General features: G+C 39.5%; 1 protein-coding gene across 1 annotated transcript; it reads right to left on the reverse strand.

Annotated features, from left to right (window-relative positions):
• Positions 1 to 1,649: 1,649 nt before the first annotated feature.
• LOC131974929 (uncharacterized) lies at positions 1,650 to 26,393 on the reverse strand. Its single transcript, XM_059337437.1, has 5 exons — positions 25,784 to 26,393; positions 24,273 to 24,344; positions 10,196 to 12,207; positions 9,643 to 10,126; positions 1,650 to 1,663 (listed from the first exon to the last, which is right to left on the reverse strand). Exons 1-5 carry the CDS (start codon positions 26,031 to 26,033, stop codon positions 1,650 to 1,652), a joined length of 2,832 nt encoding a protein of 943 aa, XP_059193420.1. The 5' UTR covers positions 26,034 to 26,393.
• Between the last annotated feature and the right edge of the window lie 843 nt (positions 26,394 to 27,236).

Consider the following 27,236-nt stretch of genomic DNA (forward strand, 5'->3'; position numbering starts at 1 on the left):
TCTGCATTTCGTTGCTTTGTACTTGTGACATGTGCAATGACAATAAAGTTGAATCTAATCTAATCTAATCTAAATCCACCACTGTAGTTGTTTTAGATTATAATATGTTCAATTGAAATAGTTTTTTTAATTTGAATACATTTCCATTTTCTGTATTTAAATGATGACCAAATAATTAAGTTTGAATTTAATTAAATTAAAAATAGAACTGAAAACTGAATTTTACTTTTACCCGTCTTTCAAATTTCATCTCAATTTCTTTTTTGCTTTAATATTTAGTTATTTATATAATTTCTGTCATTGAAAGACACCAATGGTAGATTTCTAGAAATTTAGAACAGTTGAATAATAATGTGGCCTGCCGATGTAATCTGGAGAAGTGTCAAACAATTTAAAGACAAAAAATATTCAAAACTTGTAGCTACAATCTGAATATATGTAAACATCACCATGTATATGTAGGTACAGTCATCAGATGTAAAGTTAGTTGAGCATATAATATCAACAATCCTCCCTGAATAAAATGTTATATGGTAGGGTTTTTTTTGTTATAGCATCAATAATAGTTTGGTTCTTTTAATCATTTTTATAGCTGTTGTAATGTTTATCAAAAGATGACTTATCTTCCTTGTTCATCTTTAGTCTGAACTTCTGACTCATATCTGTGCTCAGTAGAATAATAAAAAGTCTCAATAAATGTCTTAGTACCAATTAACATCAGAGACTGTGGCAAACTTTATAGCTTTGGCATCATCTTTTTAAATATCTGCAAGCATTTAATGTCATGACTTACCTGAGGTGGCTGTTGCTGTTATCATGGGTTGACTATCTCCCATCATGGATTTTTGAAAGTATATTTGAAGAAAGAATAAATTCTTTTCAGCTCAATTCACGTAGTAACTTTGGTAACTGAATAGTGTTTCCAATCCAGCTAATCACCAGTCCTGAGTAGTCAGCATACACCTGAGGATAAGTAGTCATCAATTTAATTATATCTTTCTGTCCTACAATTATACACATTTGTTTAATTAATTAATTTTAATTTTAATTTTAATTTTAATTTTAATTTTAATTTTAATTTTAATTTGTACTGTAAATTCAACAGTCTCCTCATCAAATTAGATCATTTTTGTTTCCCATGGTGAAATTACAAACTTTGCTATGACGCCAAACTCACCTGGGAAACTTTTCTCTTGGAGTTAACACTTAAAAAGCAAGATCATTTTAATTAGTTATACTGAATAGCCTGGCCAAAGGATTCTCATACCAACCCGTCAGATATTTGATATTACATTGTTATTTACATACAGTCCTTGACTTTACCTTCACGTCGCAATAGAGCATAGGCCTGTACTGTCTGCTGGAGATATTAAACTCTCATGACAAGATAATCACAGAACCATACAGTCTGTCTGTCTGTCTGAGAACACTATAGTGTCAGCTCTTTCTGATACTTTTCATACCACACCTCAATGTACATAGGTCAATGCGCAAACAAGTACAGTTTTAATAGCTGTTTCTATTAAAATCACCATTCTGTGTATCATTTTTTTCTTTTTCATACACCTGTAGTTTACTTACCAGAAATTGTTGCTGCGTCAATTTTCCATCGAATGAAGAAACATGCTAACTTCACACTGATAACTGACTCACTGACCGCTGCCTGCAAGGAGCAGATAGTGTGTCAGGAGAAAAGGAGGAACCTGACTGGAAAATAATAACAGTGAACTTTATCCTCACTGTAATCATACACTGTGTCAATATGGGCGTCACTGTGGACAATCAGTAGCTAAACTCACCTGAGACGACCTTTTCTTTAGCAAAAAAGATGGAGAAGGTTAATCCAACATCCAGGAGAGAAATATACTCTTTTTTTTCTCTTATCTATGTTGCCTTACCAAAATTCTGGCTCAGAACATAAAGATTTCTTCATGGTCAAACTGTCAAATCTTATGCTGTTATTCAGAAATTGCCACTTATAGACTAAAGCTATGAACATAACTGGAACATAAATGAAGCATAGACTCAACTAGCACCAGACTTTTTAAAAAAACAAAAGTACAACATGTCCCTCTCTAGTTGTGTCAGTGCTCACTTGTACACCTCTCACAAAGATGGAGTTTTTTTTATCTCCCACTGCGTCGTCATTTAGTGTCACAGTAACTTTCAGTAGCCCTGGAGGTCCATCTGTCCGCAGTAAGAGCTTTGTGGGCTGTGTTGGACTGTCCTTTAATAAATGGATTTTGCCCTGTCTGAATCTGCATGGAGAAGTTGTTCTTTCCAACAGACAACAGATGTATTGCTGTTAGCATTAGCCTAACATGTTGAACACAGTGTCTTCAAACACTCTCGTTTTATCCAACAATTCCAATCATTTTCAAAGGTAACACTAAATCCATAATGCTCCCACACAGCAGACTGAAACAATGCCTGCAATCCTTTATTTGTACTTTGTTGTTCCACATGCCTCTTCAAAGAGGCCTCTGACTGAAAGGTGCACTTTATCTGTCTCTTAATGCTTTGTGTATGTAATTTGTCATTTTAGGTATGAGGAATTGTTAATGAACATCAGAAGGACAAATGACATGTAAACAAGTTGTCAAATTGAGTCTAGTGAGGAGAGAACTGATAGATATGGCAAAAAAAATATTTTTTTCCGTCCAACCCATGGAATGCATCAACTGTATTTGAAACAACACAATTATTTAATCTGTCTTATATTATGAACACAAAAATGACTGTTGATTGTGATATAACATATTTTTTTAGATGAAAATGCAAAAGGTGGCTGCCTGGAAGAAATAAAAACATTCATGATAAAGAAAAATGATTATTTGTTTGGAAATAGCGTAAACTGAAATAAAGTAAAGATCCAGATGAGAATGTGAAAATGCAAAATGAATGTGAATGCTGATCTGCAGATACAGCCTGCTACTTTTATGAATATGATCCATCCAAACTTGGCAGGGATTTGTCACACTGCAATAAATCAATCAATAAAAACGAATTTACAAGACACCTAAAAAAACCCTTTAAAAATACCTTTTTGTTAAATTTGTTAAGTAATCTTACATACACTAAATTCAAGCAACCTGAAATTCCTTCATGGTTTCAATGGTAGTAATGTCCAAATTGTTCTAGCAGCCCAGAAAACCCTGCTGCTTAGTTACTTTATAATTTGGTTTCTGGAACATGACAAGATCTTAACCAACTTTATGACATGATTATGATGATTATAAGGAATATTATTTACTTAGTTGAGCTGGTTTCCTGTGTGGAGTACTTTATGCACTTTTTTTCTTTGACAAAGTATCTAGTAAAAATCTGCACAGTTAAGTTTGTGTCAGAGACTTTATCTTCAGTTTATCTTTAATCAAACTGCCGGTCAACGTTCTGCTTTACGAGACTGTGAATGTGTGTTATTATTTTATCACGTTTCACTGGATCCTGTCCAGAGTCAACAGAACTTGAGCCGGGAAGAGTTAATGATAATGTTACCATGTTTTATTTTTTCTGTTCATGAATTTACACCATGCTTAGATCTGATAGATGGATGGACACAGACAGATAGATAGACAGCATTGATTCTGTGGAGTTGACAGAAGGATTTTAATTGCATTTTTGTCATGAAAACTGAAAGGTATATCTTGAATGTTCCTCTACTGCTTTTATGAATATGATCCTCCCAAACTTGGCAGTCACTTGTGACACTCCTTGAAACCTGAACTTTAACAGCAGTTTGACATTCAGGAAAGGAGTTTAAATTAGTAGAAGTTGTAGTTGAAGTAGTCATTGTTGTTTTTTAAATACAAAAACAGAAGCTTCAGGTCTTTTTGTTTTCCTAACCTATTTTGATTTTAAGTGATGGAATTTAATACTGATGCCACTTTATTCATCAGCATTATGTTTTTCATCAAATATATATATTTTTAAATGTATCTGAAAGCTAGAAAAAGAAGATTAAAAAAACATACCAAAGTCTTCTACAACAATAATATTTTTTACATAATAAAATTACAACAAGATACGTTCAATCACAGTAGAGTTCTACATTCTAAAAATATCAAATCAAAGAGGACTAACAACAAACAAACACAAATGTCACACACAAAATAAAGACTTTTGTATCCAATCGGCACTTCCACTCCGTCATCATTTGGTTGTTTATATTCTGATGAACATCCTGATGCAGTAAATGTGTTCTTGCTGTGTGAAATCAGGTTTGAAATAGATTTATTAACATTTACAGTTTTGTTGCAGCAGCATTTTGAGTCATTCAAATTGTGTAATCGTGATTTATTGATAAACCAAAAGAGAACTACTGACATTTTAAACGAGGTAGTAACAAGATTTCATCCAAAAGCACCATTGACACATTTTTATTAAAATTACATATTTTGTTTTGTTTGTCTTTGGAAGTTGATTTCTAATTATTTTCATGGCATATATATATATATATATATATATATATGCGGTCCTCTGAATCCTCTGAATGCCCAAGGCCTCTAGTTATCCCAGAAGTTAAAACAGGTCATTTTATACAGCAAAGTCGAGTTTAAAAAAAATGCTCTCACTACAATGAAATGTTAAAATTGCGAATAACTACATCACACTTAAATTTGGGCTCATTGAAGAGTCTCAGCTTTCCACTCATACCAAATTTATACAACTCACAGACTGTTTAGGGACCCTAGGATGCAGAAATATTCACATACATAGGTAACCTTTAACCTTAAACTGCTTTTTTTCTCAGCATTAAGTGGGCTTATCTGTCGAGAGGAGACTGGTACCCATTGAACCCATTTTCATTCAGATATCTTTAGAACAGAGTGATGATTTTAAAATGACCATGTCAGTTTTTCCCTTGCTAAAATATAGTCTAACTTGTTGTTTGGCCTTGTTTGACCTCTCCACAACAAGAACTAAAACTGAGTCCACTACAGCAGGCCTGCTGTCAGGTCTTGCCATGTCACTGGATCTCAGTGTGCTCTTAGGGTGCATATCCTTAGCTGATGCAGATACCTGTGGTTCAGGATGATATTACTTGGTGACACATGAAATAAAAAAAGTTAGACTTCTGTGTGTAAAACTACCCGGATCTTCCATATACGCTCCTGTACTGTGGGGCCTCTTGAGCAAGAGCACTAGATTTTGTTTAGCCCTGCATCCAAGTCGCTTGGTCTTGGGGTCATTCACATGAACTGAAGAAGGAAAATTGAATCTGGTTTGGCTACACTTTACAAATTTTAGGACATAATAAGGACATAAAAGTACAATTAAATGTTGGGATTGGGGAGTTGAGGTCTGGCAAAAAGCGTATCTGCTGATTTACAGATGTCTCTTTCCCAATAAAAAGTCTATAGGAAGAAGGTATCACGTTACAGAATAGGAAGCTATAATTTCACTGTTGGCCACTATGTCAAATTGGCCTCAAAGCCTGTCGCTCTTCCTTTTTGGGTGGCTTCGTGGGAATTAATTCACTGCTCAAAACGTCATTACTCATTTGTTTACTGCTGTATTAAAGGGGACGGTTTATTAATAGCATTTTTGGGCAAAAATTAAAAATTAACCTTTCAAAAATGTAGCGACTAAAATCCAAGCAGTCACTGAGAGGCTAAGGACTGGGAGTTTTGCTGCATTGTCTGACGTGCTGTACTAACAAAATAAACATCTGAGTTTAAGGATTTTATTAATGTAGAAAAAAACAACTTTTGATAACGTGCTTAAAGTAATAAAAAAATGAATCACAGCGATCCAAAGTAATAAACATCGGTCAACAAAAAATACGGCCTCCCAGTGACTCACCCTCTCTCTCTCTTTGTTACCTGCACGCCGTGCCAGTGCACAGGTGAATGTATTAACTAGAGGTTACCGCCCATAATACTGTGATACAGCATAACAGCACGAGAAGGTATGAAGCCTATATTATAAAATGCATTAAGAAGTAAAAACATAAATCATGAATTATATGGAAACTCTCCACACAGGTCTCTACAGTGTTGTCAGCTGTAATCAGAAGAAGTTTGTTTAAAGTTGGTTGTGAAGGTGAAAATATTTACATTTTACTTTTATGTTCTTCAGGCAACAGTTTCAACTTTCAGATTATTATTATCTGATGTCATGAGGAGCACAGAACCAGTTGAGTTCAGACAGACTTTTTCTGTCCTCTCTCTGTTCACATATCATAAATATTATTATAAAACATGTTATTCTCAAACGTGAAATCAGATCTGTGAGCACCAAACCGAACTCATTCCAATTTGGTGTTCTGATCATTTTAATCTACAGTAAATATGAGAACCTCGAACAGCTCAGAGACAAAACACAGGCTGCAGCTCACAGCTGAACTGGGGTTTTAATTGTACATTATCTTTGTCACACACTTTAACAGAATCATGTTGAGATTCCTGAGACTCTTTTTTTTTTTTTTTTGGGCCCACCACCACCCCCCACTTTTGGAGGACAACTTTATTTTTATTTAAATAACAAGAAAAGGTCAATGTGATGTGTGTGATGTTCAGTTTTTTTCTTGTTTTCCAGTTTAGGAGGATTGTTTTCTTGGCGACAGCTAGGGCTGTAAATAGTGTAGTTATGGTGGGATTATGTGATTGTATTGATGATATGTCTCCTAAGAGGCAGAGTTGAGGGGATAGATGGATGCGGCAGTCTAATATTTGTGATAGATGATCTGTGACTTGTATCCAAAATTGTCTAATTGGTATACAGTACCAGAAAGCATGCATGTAATTGTCTGTGGTGTGCTGTGTGCAATAGGTACATTGATCTGATATAGTGAAGCCCATTTTATGTAATCTCTCACCTGTGTAGTGTGTTCTGTGGTTAACCTTGAATTGAATGAGTTGTAAATTTGGGATTTTGCAGTGAGTTATTTTTACATATTTGTGACCAGAAATCTGTATTATGTATAAAATCTGTATATTATATACACCTGATATACATAAAATACTTACATGGTCCCTATTTGGCATTTATTTTAACATTAATATTGCACATAGGATTTTTTGTTTTGTTTGTTTTTTCCTGACAGTATTTTGTATTTCACAGATATTGAACATTATGGAAAAATGATTAAAAAATTTAGCATGTTAAATAGATTGTTGTATGTAGTATTATGAACAATGAATGAAAAAAAAGATAAATATTTATGAATGCAGAAGATATACACAGTATAGTATAAGGGGTATAAAACAGATAGATAAAAATATGCAAATATATATTAGTACGATGGAAAGTATAATAATATAATTAATGTGGTCAGATGACACAGAGCTAGTGCAAATAACATAATAATAACATAATTATGTCAATATTATTTCTGTAGTTCAAAGCCAAAATCACAAATTTACCTCAAGGGCCTTTAAACTCTGTATACAGATTTTGATTCTTCTGTTTTGGGTCTCTTGACAAGATGTTTTTGTTGAGTCCATTCTTAAAGGAGAGAGATGTCAAAGATAATTGTTAATTACTAGAGAGAACATTTCTTTTCCAGGTAGGTTAATTTACAGGTTATCGGAATAATGGTAGAACTTTCTAAAACAGGACAGGAACCATGAACTGAACCTTTCTACTCTGGCTCAGCTGTCAGCATTAAAATAATGTATTAGACCGCACATCTCCATTAGTGAATGTATAAAGCTTTATCTAAATTTTTTACTTGTTTCTTTTTACAGTCAGCAGCTCCAGTTGAATTTCTCTCTTGTGGGTTTCTGGCGAAGTGAGAGCATGGCTGAAAAATCTGGTGAGTCAATACAATAATCTTATTATATTATATTGTATTACAATAATAGGTATAATAACCTGCCAGAAGGATAATGGTAACAGGTACAAGGCCTAAAGGCCCTTAACAGAGTCAGACTATAGCAGAATTGAATTCTATATACATATGTTATCTTGTTTTGTTATTTCATGTTAATGAGATAATTACTAGGTTTTGTGAGAAAATAAACTTCTCGAAATGAGGTTAACAATTCATTATCACGAGAAAAGAAAGTTTTCAGGTATTTCCTTTTATTGCTTCCAATGCTTGGACCAAATCACCACATGAATGAGAATATGTTTGTAGGAGCAAACACAAATACAAAATTGACAAATACAAAATTAACAAATACGAAAAGAATTAAACAAATGATGTTAGAAGAATAGAAATAATAAATTATTTTATACTGCAGTCACAAATGGTAGTCATGCTGTAGCTCATTGAACACGAGTGTTGTTATTATTCTTCAAGTTCATTTGTACATCACCTTACAACAACAATGCAATTAAAAGTGTTTTATGTAAGACAGAAAGGCATTTGTGGGATAAAAACACTATTAAAATATAGAGAATATAACAAGACTCATTCAAATGGGTTTTAAAAGAGTAAAATCAGATGATAGAATAAGGAGGAAAATCATTCAATTCAGAGCTCCAGAACAGCTACTAAATAGACTGTTGGTGGTGTAGAAGTTACAAACAATATGGTACAAATCAAGAGAAAATATGCAAATCTATAACATGTTTACATTGTTAAAAAAAATGATATACTAATCTTTAACTGATGATCAACAGAACACCTCATGAAACTTCAAAGGAATTATATCAATGATAATGGTCAATTATATGATTATTATATGAATTATATCAAAACAGGAATAAGAATCAAAGATATAAAGGAGTGAGAGTTGTCTGCCTCTGTGTGTCTTCCATGTGATAGTCTGGAGACCTGTTCAGGGTGTACCCCGCCCCTCACCTAATGTCAGCTGGGATCGGCTCCAGGTCCCACGACCCGAGCTTGGACAAGTGGAAAATTAATTACAGCCCACTGGCTGTGCACTGGAATTACAAAAAGAGTATGTACATCAGTGTATATTTTCACTGCTGTGCTTGTCCTTCACTTTAAGCAAGTTTAAGTTAAGTTAACGACACTGTTGTGCTTCTAAGGGAAGGTATGGGCAGGCTTTGCACCTTGTTTCTGGAAGTCTTGGTCACTCTCTTTCGTCATGGAAAATTATATTTCTGTCCACTGTTTTTATTACTGAAGTAAAACCATCTCAACGTCATGAACATCTCCATACAGTGCTGCCCAGACACATGCTCCACTCACTAACATCATATTGATCAAGGGTTTTTTCAGTGGTCAGGCGATTATACATTTATTTTTGTATTTCTGTTTTAGTTCATTTATTTCTTGCTCCTGCTTTTTCTTCAAGACCTCTGCCTCTTTTAGCTGTGTATCTTTGTCTATTGAGCTCTGCTGATGTTTTTTCGTCAACTCCTCCATTTCTTTTTTCAGTGTTTCTTCTTTGTTCATTGAGCTCTGCTGATGTTTTTTCGTCAACTCCTCCATTTCTTTTTTCAGTGTTTCTTCTTTGTTCATTAAGCTCTGCTGATGTTTTTTCGTCAACTCCTCCATTTCTTTTTTCAGTGTTTCTTCTTTGTTCATTGAGCTCTGCTGATGTTTTTTCGTCAACTCCTCCATTTCTTTTTTCAGTGTTTCTTCTTTGTTCATTAAGCTCTGCTGATGTTTTTTCGTCAACTCCTCCATTTCTTTTTTCAGTGTTTCTTCTTTGTTCATTGAGCTCTGCTGATGTTTTTTCGTCAACTCCTCCATTTCTTTTTTCAGTGTTTCTTCTTTGTGACTTGACAGGTCTTTTAACAGATTATACTCTTTGCCATGACTCTCTTTTGTCTCTTGCATTTGTCTCACATGCTTTTGCGTCAATTCCTGCATTTCTTCCATGTGCTTGTCGACCAACGTTGCAAAGTCCTTGGTGTATTTCTGTCTGAACTCATTGAACTCTTCAGCTTGTTTTCTGGCCTCCTCTTCATATTTCTTCTTCATCTCCTCCAGTTTCTTCTTATAGTTTTCCTCCAGATCTTTTCTCTCCTTCTCCTCCTGTTCTCTTCTGATTCGATCTTCTTCTTTTCTTTTCTTTTCATGTTTGTCTCTTTCCTGCTCGTATTCTTCTTGTAGATTTGTTATTCTTGTTTTCTCCTCCTGTCGTTTCTGATCATCTTCTTGATTTCGTTTGTCCCACCATTCTTTTTGTTTCTTTTCCCAGTCCTCTCGTTGCTTTCTAAGCTCTTCTTTGCTCTGCTCCAACTCTCTATCAATGGTTTCCTTCTCCTTTGATTCTGACTTTACTTTTTTCTCCATAGCTGCAAGTTTTTGCTCCCACTCTTGTTGTTGGACTTCTTCCTGCCTTTGCTTCTCTCTTTCTTCTTCTTTTCTCTTTTCCTGTTCTTTCTTTCTCTCCTCACGCTCCTTGTTGATGTTATTCTCCATTTCTTTAAGTTGTCTGGCTCTTTCTTGTTCAATTTCTGACCTTTGTTGTTCCATTTTTCTCTTCACTGCTTCCATTTCCTCCTCATGTTTCCTTTGCAGCTCCTCCTTCTGTTTCTGCATTTCTTCTTCTTTCTCCTTCAGGATCCTGTCCACCTCCTTCTGTATGGCTTCCTCAGCCTCTTGAAACATCTCTGAGGTGTAGCAGCTGCCACCATTTTCCTTCAGCATCTTGTTTGACTTGTTTATCAGTTCCTTGACTTGTGTGTGGTCTTTCTTATTCTTATTATTGAAGACCTGATATCTTCCTTTACATTCATGTATCAGTTTTTGTAAAAAGTCATCACAGTTTTCAATGTAACTCTCAAATGACTGATCCTCCAGTTCATCTCCTCTGGTGAATATAATGATTATGAAATCTCCTGAATTCTTGCCAAAATACTTCTTGATCAGTTCCACAGAGGCTTTTTCCTCTTCTGTACAGCGTCCGATCTGCAGCACCAGTAGGAACACATGAGGTCCAGGAGACAACATGCTGATGCATTTCACCAGCTCCTGTTGAACGTCATCATTGGACAGAGTCGTGTCAAACAAGCCGGGAGTGTCAACCACAGATACAGGCCGCCCATCAATCTCTCCTGTTGCTTTCTCGCAAAACTTTGTCACAGACTTTGAGCTGGGAGTGGAAGTAAAATGCTTTTTGCCCAAAATGGTGTTTCCAGTCGCACTCTTTCCACTGCCGGTCTTTCCAATCAGCACCATCCTGAGACACTCTCCGCTCTGACTTTTATCATCACCTCCCATTACATTCTGTTTTACATCCTGCAGTTCAGCTTTGAGTCTTGTAACCTCCCTCATCTGAGCCTTGGTGAACATGTCCTTCGTGAAGCATCTGGATCCTTCAACTCTCATCTTTTCTGCAGCAGCCAACAGCTCTGGGATCTGCTGCTGGTCCCCGATGTTGAGGACAAACTGTCTTCCTCCACAGCTCTGACGGAGCTCCTGGATGTCCTTGTTTTCCTTTAGAAAGTTATCAACAGCTGGAGCTGTAGGATCTGACTCCACAGTGAACAGAATCATGGTGAAGTCATTGACTCGAGAGCTGAAAGTGTTCTGGATGGTCTCCAACTCTCCCTTGTCTTCATCAGTGAGGGGACCCACAGGAAGGACCAGGATGAAGGCATGGACGCCCTCAGGATCACAGAGGGAGATACACCTGAATGATTCCTCCATCACTTCCTCCTGAGGTTTTCCATTCAATGCAGGCAGCTCCACCAGGGAAACCCAACGTCCACACACCTCTCCCTGATGTTTAACACACTCTGAGCTGGAGACTGAATGAAGCTCTGTCTGACCTAAAATGGCCTTGGCTGCTGAGGTCTTCCCTGCTTCTCTCCTCCCACACACAACCACGTTTAGAGCTGCTGTCATTTTTTTATTAGCTGTTTCTTCAATCCTCTCCATTAATGATCTGTGGTTATCTTCAGACAAGCTGTAGTTTCTTCCTTCACAGTTTTGAATTAGTTCATTAACAGTGGAACTCATTTCACTCTCATGCGTCAGGATGACCATTGAGAACTTAAAAGCATCTTCGCCAAACAAACTCAGGATGAACTTCACTCTCTGGCTGTTCTCCTCTGTGAAGTCAGAAGGCTTCACTAACAGCAGCAGAACATTTGGTCCAGGAGGACAAAGACTCACACAGTCCTGCACCTCTCTTCTCACATCCTTCTCAGACAGACTGAACATGTCTGGAGTTTTCACTACTGTTAATGGTTTCCCTCCCCACTCTCTACAGGTCGCCACACATGATTGATGCCTGATTCTTTGACAATGAAAAATTTGGTTCCCGATGATGAGGTTACCAAGTTTTGTCTGTTTTTCATCACTTTTTCCCAGTAGCACAATCCTGAGTGCAGATGCTGCAAAAAAACAGAGAGAAAGATAAAATAAACATTCACTCAATATGAGGCTGAAATCACGACACTTTGTTGATCTGATGAGATCATTACATAATATTGGTGGCAGCCATGGTTATGCATGTAAAATGCTATTCTTAAGTAAAGTGTCATCTCCAAAAACAGTTGTTGTGGATATTGAACTAACATTGGTAGCAGACGATGGTAGCTGCTGGGAATTACAAAGTTCAGCCACCGTTTGACAAAAAAATGTCTTAGGAAAGCTGCAAAAATGAGATCGAAATTTGGAAACTTGTTACCGACCTGGATAAAAAGAAGCAAGCCTTGGCGGTTACCTTGTCGCTAACGGGAAGACGAAGGCCATTGTATTTGAAATTGCTGCAGGCAACTTACATTGAGATCCTGAGGTGGGGCGCTACTCTGTGCCTCTGTATGTTTGTATATATTTATGGTTGTTGTTGTGTTTACAGCAAACATCAAAAATGCGGAATCAAATACAATAAGTATGACTACCACTCTGAAACATTTTGCAAGTCCTGATCGCCTTCCTAGAAGGAGCATTTGCGATCGAGACAGCACCGGCAAATGTCATTACACGCCATGAAGGAAGTGTTACTTATTCACAGGAGGCTCTGCTGGATCTGTGGCCGGCTTCCCTCGATCCACAAGAGTCATCTTTCCTTGATGGAATACCCTGGGTTTCTGCTAAAGAACAATCACATCAAGAGCATTTGGAGGAAAAGGGGATCCAAAGGAGGAATTCACAACAGATTGAGGAGACGAGGCAGGAGGCTGCCACTACCTGCAATAACTCTGTCCAGTGTGCGGTCATTACGTACAAAACTTTCTGCACTCATCGGACATGACTCGGATTACCGTCAAACCAGTCTCTTCCGTTTTACAGAGACGTAGCTGTCAGAGGACATAACCGATGTTTTGGATGGAATTCACATAATACGCTTTGACAGAGACACTAGGCAAATGCGGAAGTCGATTGGGGGCAGGCTTTGCCTGGCTGTAAACAACAAGTGGGCCAGTAACTTCACAGTCAGAGAGACTGAATGCAGCAAGCACCATGAAATAATAACTGTCATTCAGATCATATTACCTACCACGAGAGTTTACACGAATCACAGTTATTCTTGCATATGTCCCTGGGCCCGATAACGCATTTGCAGCAGAACACATTGCTGATTGTTACAACAGAGCTGTAAACAAGAACAGCAATCAGCGTGTTTTTGCTAGGGGACTTTAGCAGATGCGATGTAACCACACTACTCCCGAATTTGGAGCAGTGTTCTGTGTTTTGGTAACATAGCCTATGTTTCAAAGCCCCGCCCACTGCTTGGCCATTCTGATCACAACATCATTCTGCTGCTCCCGAAATAAAGACAAAAACTGAAAACAGACAATACACAAACAAAAACTATTAAAGTCTGGAACAAGGACTCTGTTGAGATTTTAAAGGGCTTCATGGAGATCACAGATTGGGTAGTATTTTTCCAAAGCTGTGAAGGGGACCTAAACATGCTGCCAGACTCCATCTCCTCCTATTTAACCTTCTGTGTGGACACCAATATACCATCGAAACAGGTCAAGCTGTATCCTAACAAAAAGCCTTGGGTCACCAAGGACCTGAAAAACTGTTTAAAAAGCAAGAAAGCAGCATTCCTGCAGGGAGATGCACACAGAGTTAAAGAGATGAATAGTGAGTTGACAGTGACGACCAGGCTGGCCAAACTCCACTATAAAAACAAAGTGGAGGAAAAATTTACCACTGGCAGCGCAAGGGAGGCGTGGCAAGGACCTAACACCATGATGGACAGAGCTCAGAAATCTGCACACATCCAATACCCTGATCACACCTCCTTTGCAGAACAGCTGGTGTCGACTGACTGACTCCCCAACCGAACCTACAGTCTCCTGATTTTGGTGAGATGTTGAATTTTCATTTTCTAAAATTTTATGATTAATAATTCTGATAATTTTGGCAGTAATGATGAATTGAATGACATTGGTAACGTAGTATTTCTGAGTCTTTGGAGTAAAGCATTTATAATTGGTCTGGTGTACTTCCCATTCACTAAAATAATTTACTGCAGTCTAAGATTTACTCCTACTAGTTAAAATCCTGTGAAGTAGCTGAGTGTGATTTTATATCAAGACCAGGTTAAAATCCTGTGAGATATAAAGTTATATTAAGACCAGGTTAAAATCCTGTGAGATATAACAAAAGCAGTTTGGAAAATAAAATAAAATAAAATAAAAATATATTTTAAAAAAATATATAAAAATTAATTAAAAATAATAATAAAAAAACAACAATAAAAAAAATAAAAACAAGGGAGAATAAATTGAATTGAATTGAAAGAGTGAACAATTGGTTCCCGAGGCAGTAAAGTTGAACAATGTGATTTACAGAAAGAAAAAGATAAGTTGATAAAGAAAGGCAAAGTTAAAACTGAAAAAAAAAAGTGGATGAGAAACGTTCACACTCCCAGTGGTCCAAGTGATGGGACCTGAAGGCGCAGCTAGTTATGTTTATCGCTCGCGGACGGTAGCCGACATGCTCCAAGCAGCTGAACACCTCCCTTAAGTCACACAGGGAGGTCAAGTCCTCGGTGAGGCAGTGATGGCCTTTATCAGAGACTTTACACCAACTTCCAGTGAAATGGGCCGCGTTATGATGAGGAAGCTGTCTGGAGCGGACTTTGCTCTGCTTTAACTGTGGTGGAACTGGACATTGGGCTAAAGACTGTCCCTATCCCAAGGCCAACCGCGGGCGTGGCCGCGGACGCGGAGGATATGGACGACCGCCTGGAGACAACGGTGGACACCTCAGCCGGAGCCAGGCCTCAGACTGACCGTCAGGGGGTAAGGTGGAAGGGAGGGTGCCCGCTGACCAGACGCCCAGCCAACCTGCTCCACAAAAAACAACAAAGGGCCTTACCCAGACCAAGTCTACTACCTCAGCCATTAAGACCAGGTCCAGGCCGAGGAATCCTTCTGAAGGGAAGGATTCTTGGGCTGGTCAGGTGCTACTCACTCTGTTTTAAAACAATCTGTGTTTCCAAACATTAGATATAGTGGCAGAAACATAATTTCCATTGGTGCATGTGGTAACAGGATCAGAGACATTTCACCATTCCTATTTCATGTGTACATCATGTACCTTTAACCAAAATTAAACACTCTTTTCTCTCCTCTGCTGTCTGTCCTTTCAACCTGATGGGACGAGACCTGATGATGACTCTGGGAGTGTCCCTCATCTCGACACCAGATGTCGTTAAAGCCGTACGGAGAGGCTCCTCCACCTCCCCCCTGCAAAGTGACCCCGTGGTAACGTACCAATTAGCCAGTTGGAAACTCTTTCCGATTGGACACGAACTCCTGACCCTGCTGTGATGTATTCATCAAAAGGGGGGGTTTACAAATCATTTTGCAAACTCAGTTTCCCCTGCCTCAGATCAGTGCATGTACTGATTGATGCAGACAGGGTGGCAGGGGAAACTGCTGTGTTACTGTCTGCTACTGAGGTCCACCCTGCCTTAAAGGAAGTCTCTGATTCCTTATGGGTGAATGGCAAATATGATGTAGGCCTGGTTGAAGACTGCATACCTGTTGTTGTTACACCTAAATCTGATTACAGGCCCTTTGGAAGCATAGGGGCTTCCTGAAGGGTGATGGAGAGCCCATCCTACATCACTCTCTCATTGCTGACCTCCTAGAAGCTGTTTTGTTACCATCTGCTGTTGCTGTGTGTAAATGTGCTGCTCACACTAACTCCTTTGATCCTGTTTCCACAGGAAATGCACGAGCAGATGCTGTAGCCAAGGCTGCTTCTCTACTTCTGCTCCCCCAGCAGGCACACATACACACTCTCAGTTCCCTCTCTGTCCCCGACTCACTCTCTGCAGTACAGACTCTAGCCTCTCCTTCTGACGAGAAGCAGTGGCAGTCTCTTTCCCCATTATGCTAAGTTGACATGGTCTAGGCCATGCGTCAAAAGGGGGGATGCAGATTATGACTGATCAACATTGGTTCACTAAAGATTTTTCAACCAATGCTCAAAAACATTGCCAAGCCTGTGTCATTTGGGCCTACCACCCGGCCAGTAGTGGCACTGTTGAGCGTGAGAACGGGACATTGAAGAACAAATTGGCTAAATATTGTGAAGACACAGGCCTCAAATGGACACAAGCACTCCCTCTAGTGCTTGTGTACATGAGGATGCGCAAGCGACCTAAAACTTACCTCAGCCCTTATGAGATTCTTTTTGCAGCTCCTCCCTTTGTAGGTGTGGACGCCCCGAAGTTTCCAGCTCCATCTGTCTGAGGATGCTATGCTAACGTATTGTGCTAATCTAACCAAACATCTTGCAGGCATTAGGAGACAGGTGACTGCTGCCCTTCCAACTCCAGCCACCAGTCCTCTCCATCAGCTCCACCCTGGTGATTACGTGGTGGTGAAAGACTTCAGGCGAAAGTCCTGGAAGCATAAGAGGTGGCAGGGTCCATTCCAGGTCCTGCTGACAACCCATACGGCCGTGAAAGTCGCTGAGAGGGCCACCTGGATCCACGCCAGCCACTGCAGGAAGGTCCCGCCTCCTCCGGACCCTCTGCCAAGCCAAGATTGAGGCGTGCCAAGCCTCCAACTTTAGGGTGAGGTGAAATAGCGCTCCCCTGCGACAAGAGACTGCCAAGTCTCCAAAATCAGCCAGAGGTGTAATAAGCGCTCTGACTGCAACACGTGGTGCCAAGCCACTAGTCTAGGCTCTGTCTCTCTCCCCTCTCTCTTCTGTCCACAGATTTACACACCGACACACTGGACTCTGACACACGGTGTTGAGAGTGTTGTGACTAGCAGGTTGGATTAGCAACCTGTGACATCACAAGTGCCAGTCCCAGGCATACGCAGTTACACTGCTCTCACACCTTACCATAGTTTCCTTCCGCGACACCTGGGCGTGGTCTCCATAATAAAGGACAGGATCTGGTGACACATATTTTCTTGTTGTCTTGATTTTCTCTTTGGGTTTTGTTTTCATTTGTCTTTTGTTTATTGCTTTCTTCCTGATTCTCAAAGCCCTTAACCTTTAGGCTATGGAACCACCCCTGGCATCCCTTTCGTGCCCCTGGCCTTTGTGGCCTCCGTGGTACCCTCTGTTGCTTTGCCCTGCTCGCTTTCCTTTTAGTGTTCCCCCTACTCTATTTCCTACACCCTCCTTCCCCACCTTACACTAACTCCTCCCTCTCTCTTAACCACTCTTCCTCCTCATTTCCCAACAGACATAAGCGATATGTTACTGCCCATCACGACCATGATTGGCTATCACCCTCTGGGGATTTTGACCACCCGTATGAGCTTAACTCCTGGTGGCGTTATGCAAACTATACAGCAAACTATACTGCTTAAACCGCAAACCACAGATCTAATGAACACTTTACAAACTTTAAAATGTTTCACAGTTTATATGATGGTTCTTGTAGCTGGAGGTCATTTATATGGTTCTGAACTTTCTGTGCGTTTTAAAGATATGAGGTTATAATAATACAAAGCATTATTTCCTCTCCAAAGGCAAAAGTTCTTGTGAAATTCTTCTGGCAGCTCGGATCACATCTTCAGTGTTGACTTTATCTCCAAACTCAACCTCTCTGTGCTCCAGAAGAATTCCCTGCTCTCCTTGCCCAATGAAGAAGACCCCACCGAGGACGAAGCCCTCCCCCAGAACGTTTCCCATGAAGCCCTTCTTAAAGGCCCGCAGGCCGTTCATCCACACCCCGACACGCAGGAACGCCAGCAGGCCAATCTTCCTCTCACTCCAACTGCTATGTCTGCTTCCTCCTCCCTATCTCCTCCACTGCTCCCCACCTCCGCGTACGTCCGATTCTGACCTCTTCCGACTCTAACGTTGCCTCTCTCGCCTGGCTCACACAGGGCTGCCTGTTAGGACTTTCTTCTGATGGCTCCTCTTCTTCCTGTTTGTTACTTGTGTTGTCCCCCTGCTTAAACACTTGGTTTCCTCCATGTTCACTACTCAGCTCCTTACGTATGAACTCATTCCCTTGCCTGACCCCACCCCACTTCCTCCTGCTTTCCAGTCTGCCCTTGACTCTGTTGACACTTTCTCTGAATCCGCTTTTGACTCTGACTCTGATGTTAATGATGATGCTGATATGTAGGTTGACTGTATGCCCCACTGTGCTTTGCTCATTTGACTAGGAGACTGTCCTCCTTAAAAAACAGCGTTGCTCTCTCCCTTGAGTCTATTTCAAACTATTTCAAACTGTTGCCATTATTGATGATGATTGGTCTTAAACAAGTGCGGAATGTTCAGTCTGATACTGTTTAATGGTGATTCTTTTGTACATTTCTTTATGGGTTTTTTTTGTTTTCCTTGTTGGTTGTGTTTGATCTTTTCTCTGGTTGATCCTTACGGATCAAAAGGGGGAAATGTTATGACAAAAAGCCATGCGTATGCATTTTCACACAACTTTATGAACATTTTCACATAACTTTATGAACCTTTATGTGACCACAATCTGACCTTTTGTCCTGTAAGTATAACAGAACACAGGTGCTTCTTGTCCAGGATGCCTTTGATATCTCACAAGCCCAATTATGGTTTTATGCTCCACATCTCCTCAAGGTCGTAACTCTGTGCCTCCCACCCAACACACACACATGTATTGTAACTCTATAAAAACTGTCAGCTCCCTTTGTCTGCAGATTCACTCTGTGCAGACTTCCTAACTGTACTTTGTGCTCTCCTGGTTGCAATCCGAATAAACGTTTATTGCTTATGCTCCAACGACTCAGTGATCTTTCCTCCTTATAACGATTTTTTGCCACTACACATGTGTATCTGGAGGAGTGTGCGCACTTACACGCGCATGTGTGTGTGTGTGTGCATGCGTGTATCTTTAACTGTAATCACATCAAAGGATCAAAGGCGTTGGGGTCGAGCAATCAGCAGAGCAATCAACGGAAATTAACAGCTGTGGAATCTTCTAGCACAGTGGCCAGAGGTGGACAGACTAGAATTTCTGGCCTCGAACAGAAAGCATTTTTGGCAAAACCATAATACCTATCATTGATCCGACTTCACTTTGAGCGTCCTGAGTTCTTTCTGAAGAGCTACATATGTTTTTTGTGAAGAAAAATGAAGAAATGGCTTTGTAAGAGCGATCTGAAAAACTGTTAAATATGCTTTTCTACAGAAATCTTCCTGCATTTTTAATATGGGAGTCAATGAGGCTGTTGGTGCGTGTTGGTGCGTGTTGGTGCATGTTGGTGCGTGTCGGTGGCGCATCTGTGCGTCCTATGCCCTAACTATAACTCTGACAGCTTGTGAGTGAGAAGAAAAAATTTCCTACGTTTCTATGTATAAATTATTTCGTAGAGTGGAATTTGCGGCCTGGAGCGAAGTTTTCAAATTTATTTTTTGATAATTTTTTTTCTCCCTCTACACTCTGAGCGATGACATCACACACTGTGACACAAACATTCCGTGCAATACACACCCATTATAATCTCAGAATTTCTCCAAAAATTATCATGGTCATTGAACAGGGATTGATAAAAAACTATATGACCTATCCAAACGTGGATTAATACACCAATACACAAGGCTTGTGTCTACTGTTTGAAGTTCAAATGGAGTCTCTAACTGAAATTATGCTGGAGAAGCAGACGTTTGAAAATCTCCAATTATTGTTCTTTTTCGCTAATTTTTTTCCGGGTCATCCCATTCACTTCAATGCAAAATTTTGGGTAGTTTCTTGCGACTTATGTTGCGAAAAATTCGCATTCCATAGAAAAAAGTAATAGCGCACCGATCCCGATCAAACCGCACGTTTTAAAGTATAATTTGTCTAGTAGGACTAGTAGCAGGACGAAATTGTGTCCGAATGAGGAAGAAGAAAAAATCCACAGTATAACAATAGTGCTCGGTGCGATTGCCCTGTGGCCCTAACAATCTAACCCCCTAGAATGACTGCCCCCCCCTCCCAGCCCCACTTGTCCATCGATCACTGTGGATGCAAGGAAGGTGACATCTATACTGGGCCACATTAACCATCACAAGGCCTCTGGTCCAGACGGTCTCAGCGGCAGAGTGTTGAAAGAATGCTCTCTTCAGCTGGGTGATGTGATCACTCAGCTATTCCAGTGGCTCCTTGATTCCAGCTGTGTTCCACAAATATGGAAGATGTCCACTGTTATACCTGTGCCAAAGGAGTCCAATGCCAGGGAAATGAAGGACTTCAGACCAGTGGTATATGGTGTATGGAGAGGGTGGTGAATGACCACCTCACCACCATGATGGCAGGCAAGCACGACCCACTCCAGGCAGCCTTCTGTCATTCTCCAAACAGACTGACTCAGTGTACAAGAAAGCACAACAACGTCTGTTCCTGCTGAGGAAACTCAGGGGATTTGATGTCAAAAAGGACATTTTAACTGCGGTGTACAAATCACTAACTGAATCTGTACTCACCTTCAACATCTCATCCTGGTTTAACTTCATATCTGTTAAGAATAAATCAAAGCTTTCCCGGATCATTAACCAAGGAAGCAAAATAACTGGCCAGACTCAAACTCCATTATCAGTACTTCACACCCAAGCAGTTGACAGGAAAGTAAATCACATTACAAAAGATCACGCTCAACACCTGCAATCTTTCCAGTTACTTCCATCAGTCTACCTATACAAAGTTCCATGAGCCAAGAAAAGCACTTACACAAGCTCCTTTATTCCCACTGCCATAACCATCTTAATATATTGTAATTTTTATCCTGCATAAATTAAACTGCATGAGGTATTGTATTCTGTTGACAGAAAATAAAGTTTTTTATGACCAAATTGGAGAGTTTGACAGAATCGCTAGAGGAAGTGGTGTTTCTATGGTGGATTATCATTGAATTTGAACATCGGTACAACAAGATATGCAAGTCCAAAATGGAGCTGCCAGATGCTGTGTTAGCCTTCAAGCTCTTAGACACTGCAGGACTTAATGTAAAAGAAAAACAGTTGGCGCTTTCAGCTTGCCCCAGCGTCTCAATTGTTAACATGAAATCAGCCTTGAAAATATTTTTTGGCGATGACGTTACGCCACCATAAGAGGATAGCAGTGCATTTCAGATGAGTGGAGATACTAGTGAAGCTATCTACTACACAAGATACACAGGCAAGCAAGGTAGAGTTGGTCAAAACTGGCAACAATCTCAAACTGTGTTTCCAGGAACAAACCCACCCGACAAACATGGGAGGAGAACGAGATGTACAGTATTCCAAAGCACATATCACTGGGCAAAGGATTGCCCCAATAAAAAGGAACATGTGAAACAAACAAAGGATGAGGGACTAAAACAAAATATTGAAGAATGCAACATTACTTTGTTTCCAAGCAAATATTTGTCTGACAAAACAATTTTCATGTTGGAGGCGTTGGGATCTGCTGTGATTGATACAGCCTGCACAAGAACTGTGTGTGGAGAAAATGGCTTGATGATTATATAAGTGACAGCCACAGAGTGAGCTACTAAAAATGAATAACAAACAGAGTGCATGACCTTTCAGATTTGGTGATAGGAAAGTTGTTCACTCAACAAGGAAAGTGACACCTACAAATGATGAACCTCTTGATGCTAAGGTTAGCAGTAACCCCCTCATACAGTATAGCCTGGAGGAAGTAATCTTGATCAATCTGACGCATCACAGACAAACTCAACCACGACTTGTGAAGGCCTGCATGAGGCTGAAAACTGGACAGATGGTTTAATACACAGACAATGAAAGTGGCCAAGCCCATACTGGAAAATCCTTAGCAGGGCAGGAAAAATCCACTGGAAAATCCAAAAACTGTTACAATTTGCAGTACAGTGAGCCTGAGGAAATTGCTGGCACAACAAGGTCAGTTGACTTAGGACAAATGGAAAATCTTCAAGTTATATTCATCTGAGCATGCCAAGTTATGCAGTGAATATACTGAGGATGATATACTGATATTGAATGATGATGCCTTCATACCTGCCAAACACACCAAACTCAGCACCTTGAGACGAAATGATGTATTTGAAGAGGTGAAAGAATGAAGGTCAGAAATGCATCCCAACGAAGTGGGTGTGCTGTAGGCATCGTACCTAAAGCCAGACTAGTTGCAAGAGGCTTTGAAGAGATAAACACTCAAGACCTTCCTAAAGACTCACCTACATGTGCTTCAGAGTCTCTTAAAATGATCACGGCTGTTAAATAAATGGCAGCTGAACTCCATGGACATCAGAGCAGTCTGTTTGAAAGGTAAAGAGTTAACCTGAAATGTGTATATTCGACCAGCCCAAGAAGCACAGTGTAAAGGAACTGTATGGAAGTTGAAAAACTGTTTACTTAACAGATACTTCTTTGTACTGGTACAATAGAGTGAAAGACACTATGCAGCATTTGGGAGCCACTGTGTCAAAGCTCGATCCAGAAATATTGTGATGGTGATGGAGGTCCTTGCATCTCATTTTGATGACATTATCTGGGGTGGTTCAGACACATTCTTTACAGCTGTCATCCCTCAATTGAAAGCTGCTTTTCAAGTTGGACATGAAGAAAACAACAGCTTCAGCTACATTGGAATGCAGGTTCATTCCCTGGTGGATGAAATACAAGTACAACAAGATGTGTACATAAAAATTCTTCAACTCATTCTTGTGGACCCCAGCAGAGCAACACAGCGGGAGGCTCCTTTAACAGACATCGAGAGCGAGATTTTTAAAACAAAGATTGGACAAATATTGGGGGTAGCAAGACAGAGCAGACCCGACAAAATGTGTGACATATCCATGTTGGCATCAAACACAAAGCATGCTACTGTTCAGACCCTGTCTTGTGCAAACAAACTAACCAGAAAACTGAAATCAGAAGAGGTGACATTGAGGTTTCAGTACTTATGAGAAAACAGTTTGCTTAAACTAATTATTTTCAGTGAAACCTCACAGATGTAGGCATACTGGGTGGACATTTTATCATTCTTTGGGGAGAGGATGGAAAATTCTCACCCATATGCAAATTCTAGCTATACTTTACTCAGAACTTACTACTGGTGTTTGCACACATTGCAATTTGCCCAAACGGATAATCATTCTCTTCTGGATGCTGTCAAGTCCACAAAATCTGTGACGGAAAAGAAACTCTGCCTTGAAATCAGTAAGGAGCTCATACACGCTGGAACTATTCAGCAGCTCATGTGGTCAGCAACCAAGGATCAGCTTGCTAACTGTTTGACGAAGACTGGGACATCTGCCTTACTCTGCTGAGAGCCCTCAGCGAAGGTGTGTGGCATCTCAAAGGCTAAATAGACTTGACAATAGACTATTCAACTGTCACATTTTAGTCAGTAAATCTGCAACTTTAAATTTACCCTGTTTATCTCTTATTGGTTTGAAATAACTAATGCCAATGTTATATTCCTTGTTATACTAAAATGTTCTTCTTTTAAGAAATAGGGGAGATTGTTAAATTGCATGTTAGCTAGCTAGTTCGTTGGGGAATAATGGCGGCGTCCATGGTTATGCGTGTAAAATGCTATTCTTAAGTAAAGTTTCATCTCGAACAACAGTCATTGTGGTTATTGAACTAAAATGTGTCACACATGCTTTTGCTACATTTCCCATATTTCTTCTGTGTGCTTCTTAACCAAAAGTGGAAAGTCCTTGGTGTATTTCTGTCTAAATTCATTGAATACATTTTTTTCTGGCCTCCTCTTTATGTATCTTCTTATATTTCTGTCTTTTATATATGTATGTGTATATATATATATATACATATATATATATATATATATATATATATATATATATATATATATATATATATATATATAATCCTAATTTTTATTGAACAATATTGAGGAGGAGAACACTTACTTGGAGGGAGTGGTTTTTATTTTATCATATTTGTGTGTTTTTGAGATGTAGTATTGTGGGGTGTGTTTGGGTTAATCTTGGAAAAAGATGCCACCAAAAGTCCATCTGCAAATGCATGATAACATAACATAAACAAAAAGTATAAATTCACTTACTGTTAGTCCAAGGGTCTTTCCCTGGCAGTAAGATGTTTGGACCGGTTTCTTGCAGTGGAACTCCACGCAGACCTGTAACAGTTTAGCATTAGCATTACTGCAGCCTAATGCTCTAATTTAAAGGGTCAATGTGTAGGATTCAGTAGCATCTTGTGGTGAGGATGCAGATTTCAACCAACTAAATACCCTTACTTTAACCAATCCCTTATCAAGCATGTCACAGAACCAATAGCTGACTTGTGATAACGTGAAAATGCAAAAGACCCTGTAGAGAGCTAAAGTTGCGTTTGTCAGTTTTGGGCTACTGTAGAAACATGGTGGTGCAGCGTGGTGGACACGCTCCCCTGAGATGAACTGGGAATTATTTTCTCAGACCCACCCAAGCAAAACGCTACCACCCACAAAAACCTGGTCAACGTCAAAGATTACTGAAAAATACTTCAAAACACGTAAAATAGAACAGGTTGAACTTGTTGCTCTCAGGAGAAGGCTGGCTAGAGGGAGCACATGTTAGCACAATGGCACTGGCAGCAAAATGGCAATAATCTCTGGAACCATCTGATTAGTATTATATTAATGTATAACTTATTTTTGTCATCATAACCACTAGTATTAAAAATTAATTCCAATTGGATAATACAGCAAGTAATTTCCAACAAACAAGTTTTGTTTCTTCATTCAGTAATTGTGAAAGAGAACTGCTCTACGTTGGTGTTTAGTCTATAACTAAAAATTGTAACCATTCATGCATAACAATCAGTCCATCATTTCTAAAGTTTCCTGCAGCATGTCAACCTTTATTTATCTTCCTGCTCCATTCAAGCTGTGATTGGTCTTGTTCAGGAAATGTGATGTTGACAGCGTATTTACTTTATGAAAAATTGAGCGGTTGAATTAATGTTTCAAGGAAAGGCAGCTGATATGGCTTTAATAGCCAGTAAGTCAAACCCATGAATTGCTTATTTTATCTCTATTTTGTTCTGTCCTGATGCTTGAACTACAAAACCTTGACTAACAGTTGAATTGGTATCACTGGGCTCACTAGTCCATCCTCTCTCGGCACCAAATGAATACTTAAAAAATATTTAGCCACATCAGGTTCAGCTCAGCTTTTGAGAGCATTTGCCTGTCTTGCTCCATTCCACTTTTTCTCCAAATGTCACCAAATAGAGATAGGAAATGTGCGGGGCCTGGGCAAGGTAACAATGAACTGGACCGAGAGTATTAGGCTGGGAGAAAGGGACTGACAGATGTAATACCCAACCACAATGGGCCAGCAGCCCACTTGTCTTAGCCATCATCCATACAGCACTTGGTTATGTTAAATCTTTATGGTGGCTGGGCTTATTTAAAAATATGTATATTTTGAATTGCATCAACACATTTGTCAATCTTAGTGGCACATCGGCTACATTGCTGATAGAGTTCCCTAAATCCTACATAGTGGTTCTTTAACCAATGAGCACTTGGATTATGTTTTTAATGCCTTTACAGAAATGTTTTGCACTTACCACGAGATAAAACAGCGTCTATGATAGAAGTCTGTGCTTCCTTTGGTTTTTGGCTTTGATGTTCATCTGGTAAAGTAGATGCTGTGTCCTGAAATGCTTCATAAGTCACATGTTCTCCATTGTTCTCCTTTGCAGTTTGACCCAAACGAGTCAACAGCTCTGAGCGTTCAAGATTCTTCTGCTTCAAGTGTCTGTATCTACATTTTCTGATCATGTCTTTTAATGGCTGATGTTCAATGGATTTCTCCATTAGACCTAAGTTCTCCTCATTGGATGTTGTCAGTACCAGTGAATGATCAAATGATCGGTCACTGAAGAGTTTCAGGACTCTACAGAGTCTCTGTTTGTGTTCCTCAGTGAAGTCTTCAGGCTGTAGAACCAGCAGGAACACATGAGGTCCAGGATCAGAGAGTCTCACACAGTTTTCTACATATTCTGTTAGTTGCTGTTGAGAGATGTTGAATTTTAGATCTTCCGTGTTGATGACAACTATTTTTTTCTCTTCAAATGGTCCACTGATTCTCACAAATGTATTAGTTGCTTTGTTGAACACATTCTCTCCCAGTATCAAGTCTCCCACTGAACTCCTCTTAGAATAGTTGTTCCCCAGCAGAATAACTCTCGCTCAGACACTGTGAAAAAACGATTTAGAAATGGAATAAAATAATTAATAAATACAGACTTCATTTATTATTTTTTAAAGTTGCATTGATGTGTATCTTCAGGGGTTTCGTTACTTATTTACAAATTGTGCCCACAAAATACTGTAAACTCAGATATTCTTAAATAACAGGATAACAGACACTGTCCTCCCCTACAACCTGTAGCTACAGGTACCCTCTAGTGGTCGTAGTAATTATGAAGGATGCCAAGATGGAAGTGATGTCACAAAGTGTGAAAGCAAAGGGGGAAGTGATGAAATTAAAGCCAACTGAGAGGATTGTAGGGTTGGATGGATTGATCTAACAAACACAGAACTTTTACCCCGCAGACAGTTGTTAATGTTCCATGTGAAAACTAAAGTAAACTGTGTTATTTGAAGTAAACATGACTTTACTTGTTTGGGTTTACTTGTTTCACTTCCAATTATTTTATTTATTATGTATCTATCTTTTAGATTAGGGCTGTCAACGAATATTCAAAATTCAAATATATTTTCAAATATTTAAAAAACTGAGATTAAATTGTGAAAATTAATATTCGACTGTGGAAAAAACACATCAGCAGCTTCTTTGCAAGTGGGCGCATTGCATGACGCGTCACAGACAGGACACAGGGACAGGTCACAGTGTCACTCACTGCTGAAAGTGAGACACGACGTGTCCCCTAAACTCACAACAGACTCTCCCCACAGAGACCTGTTATTACTGGACTGGCCAGCAGCCGAGAGACTTCTGAAGTGAGGCTACATTATAAATAATCAGTGAGGATGACTATATGGCGCTTTACATCC

Source organism: Centropristis striata, chromosome 7, assembly GCF_030273125.1.
Source record: "Centropristis striata isolate RG_2023a ecotype Rhode Island chromosome 7, C.striata_1.0, whole genome shotgun sequence".
Lineage (NCBI taxonomy): Eukaryota > Metazoa > Chordata > Actinopteri > Perciformes > Serranidae > Centropristis > Centropristis striata.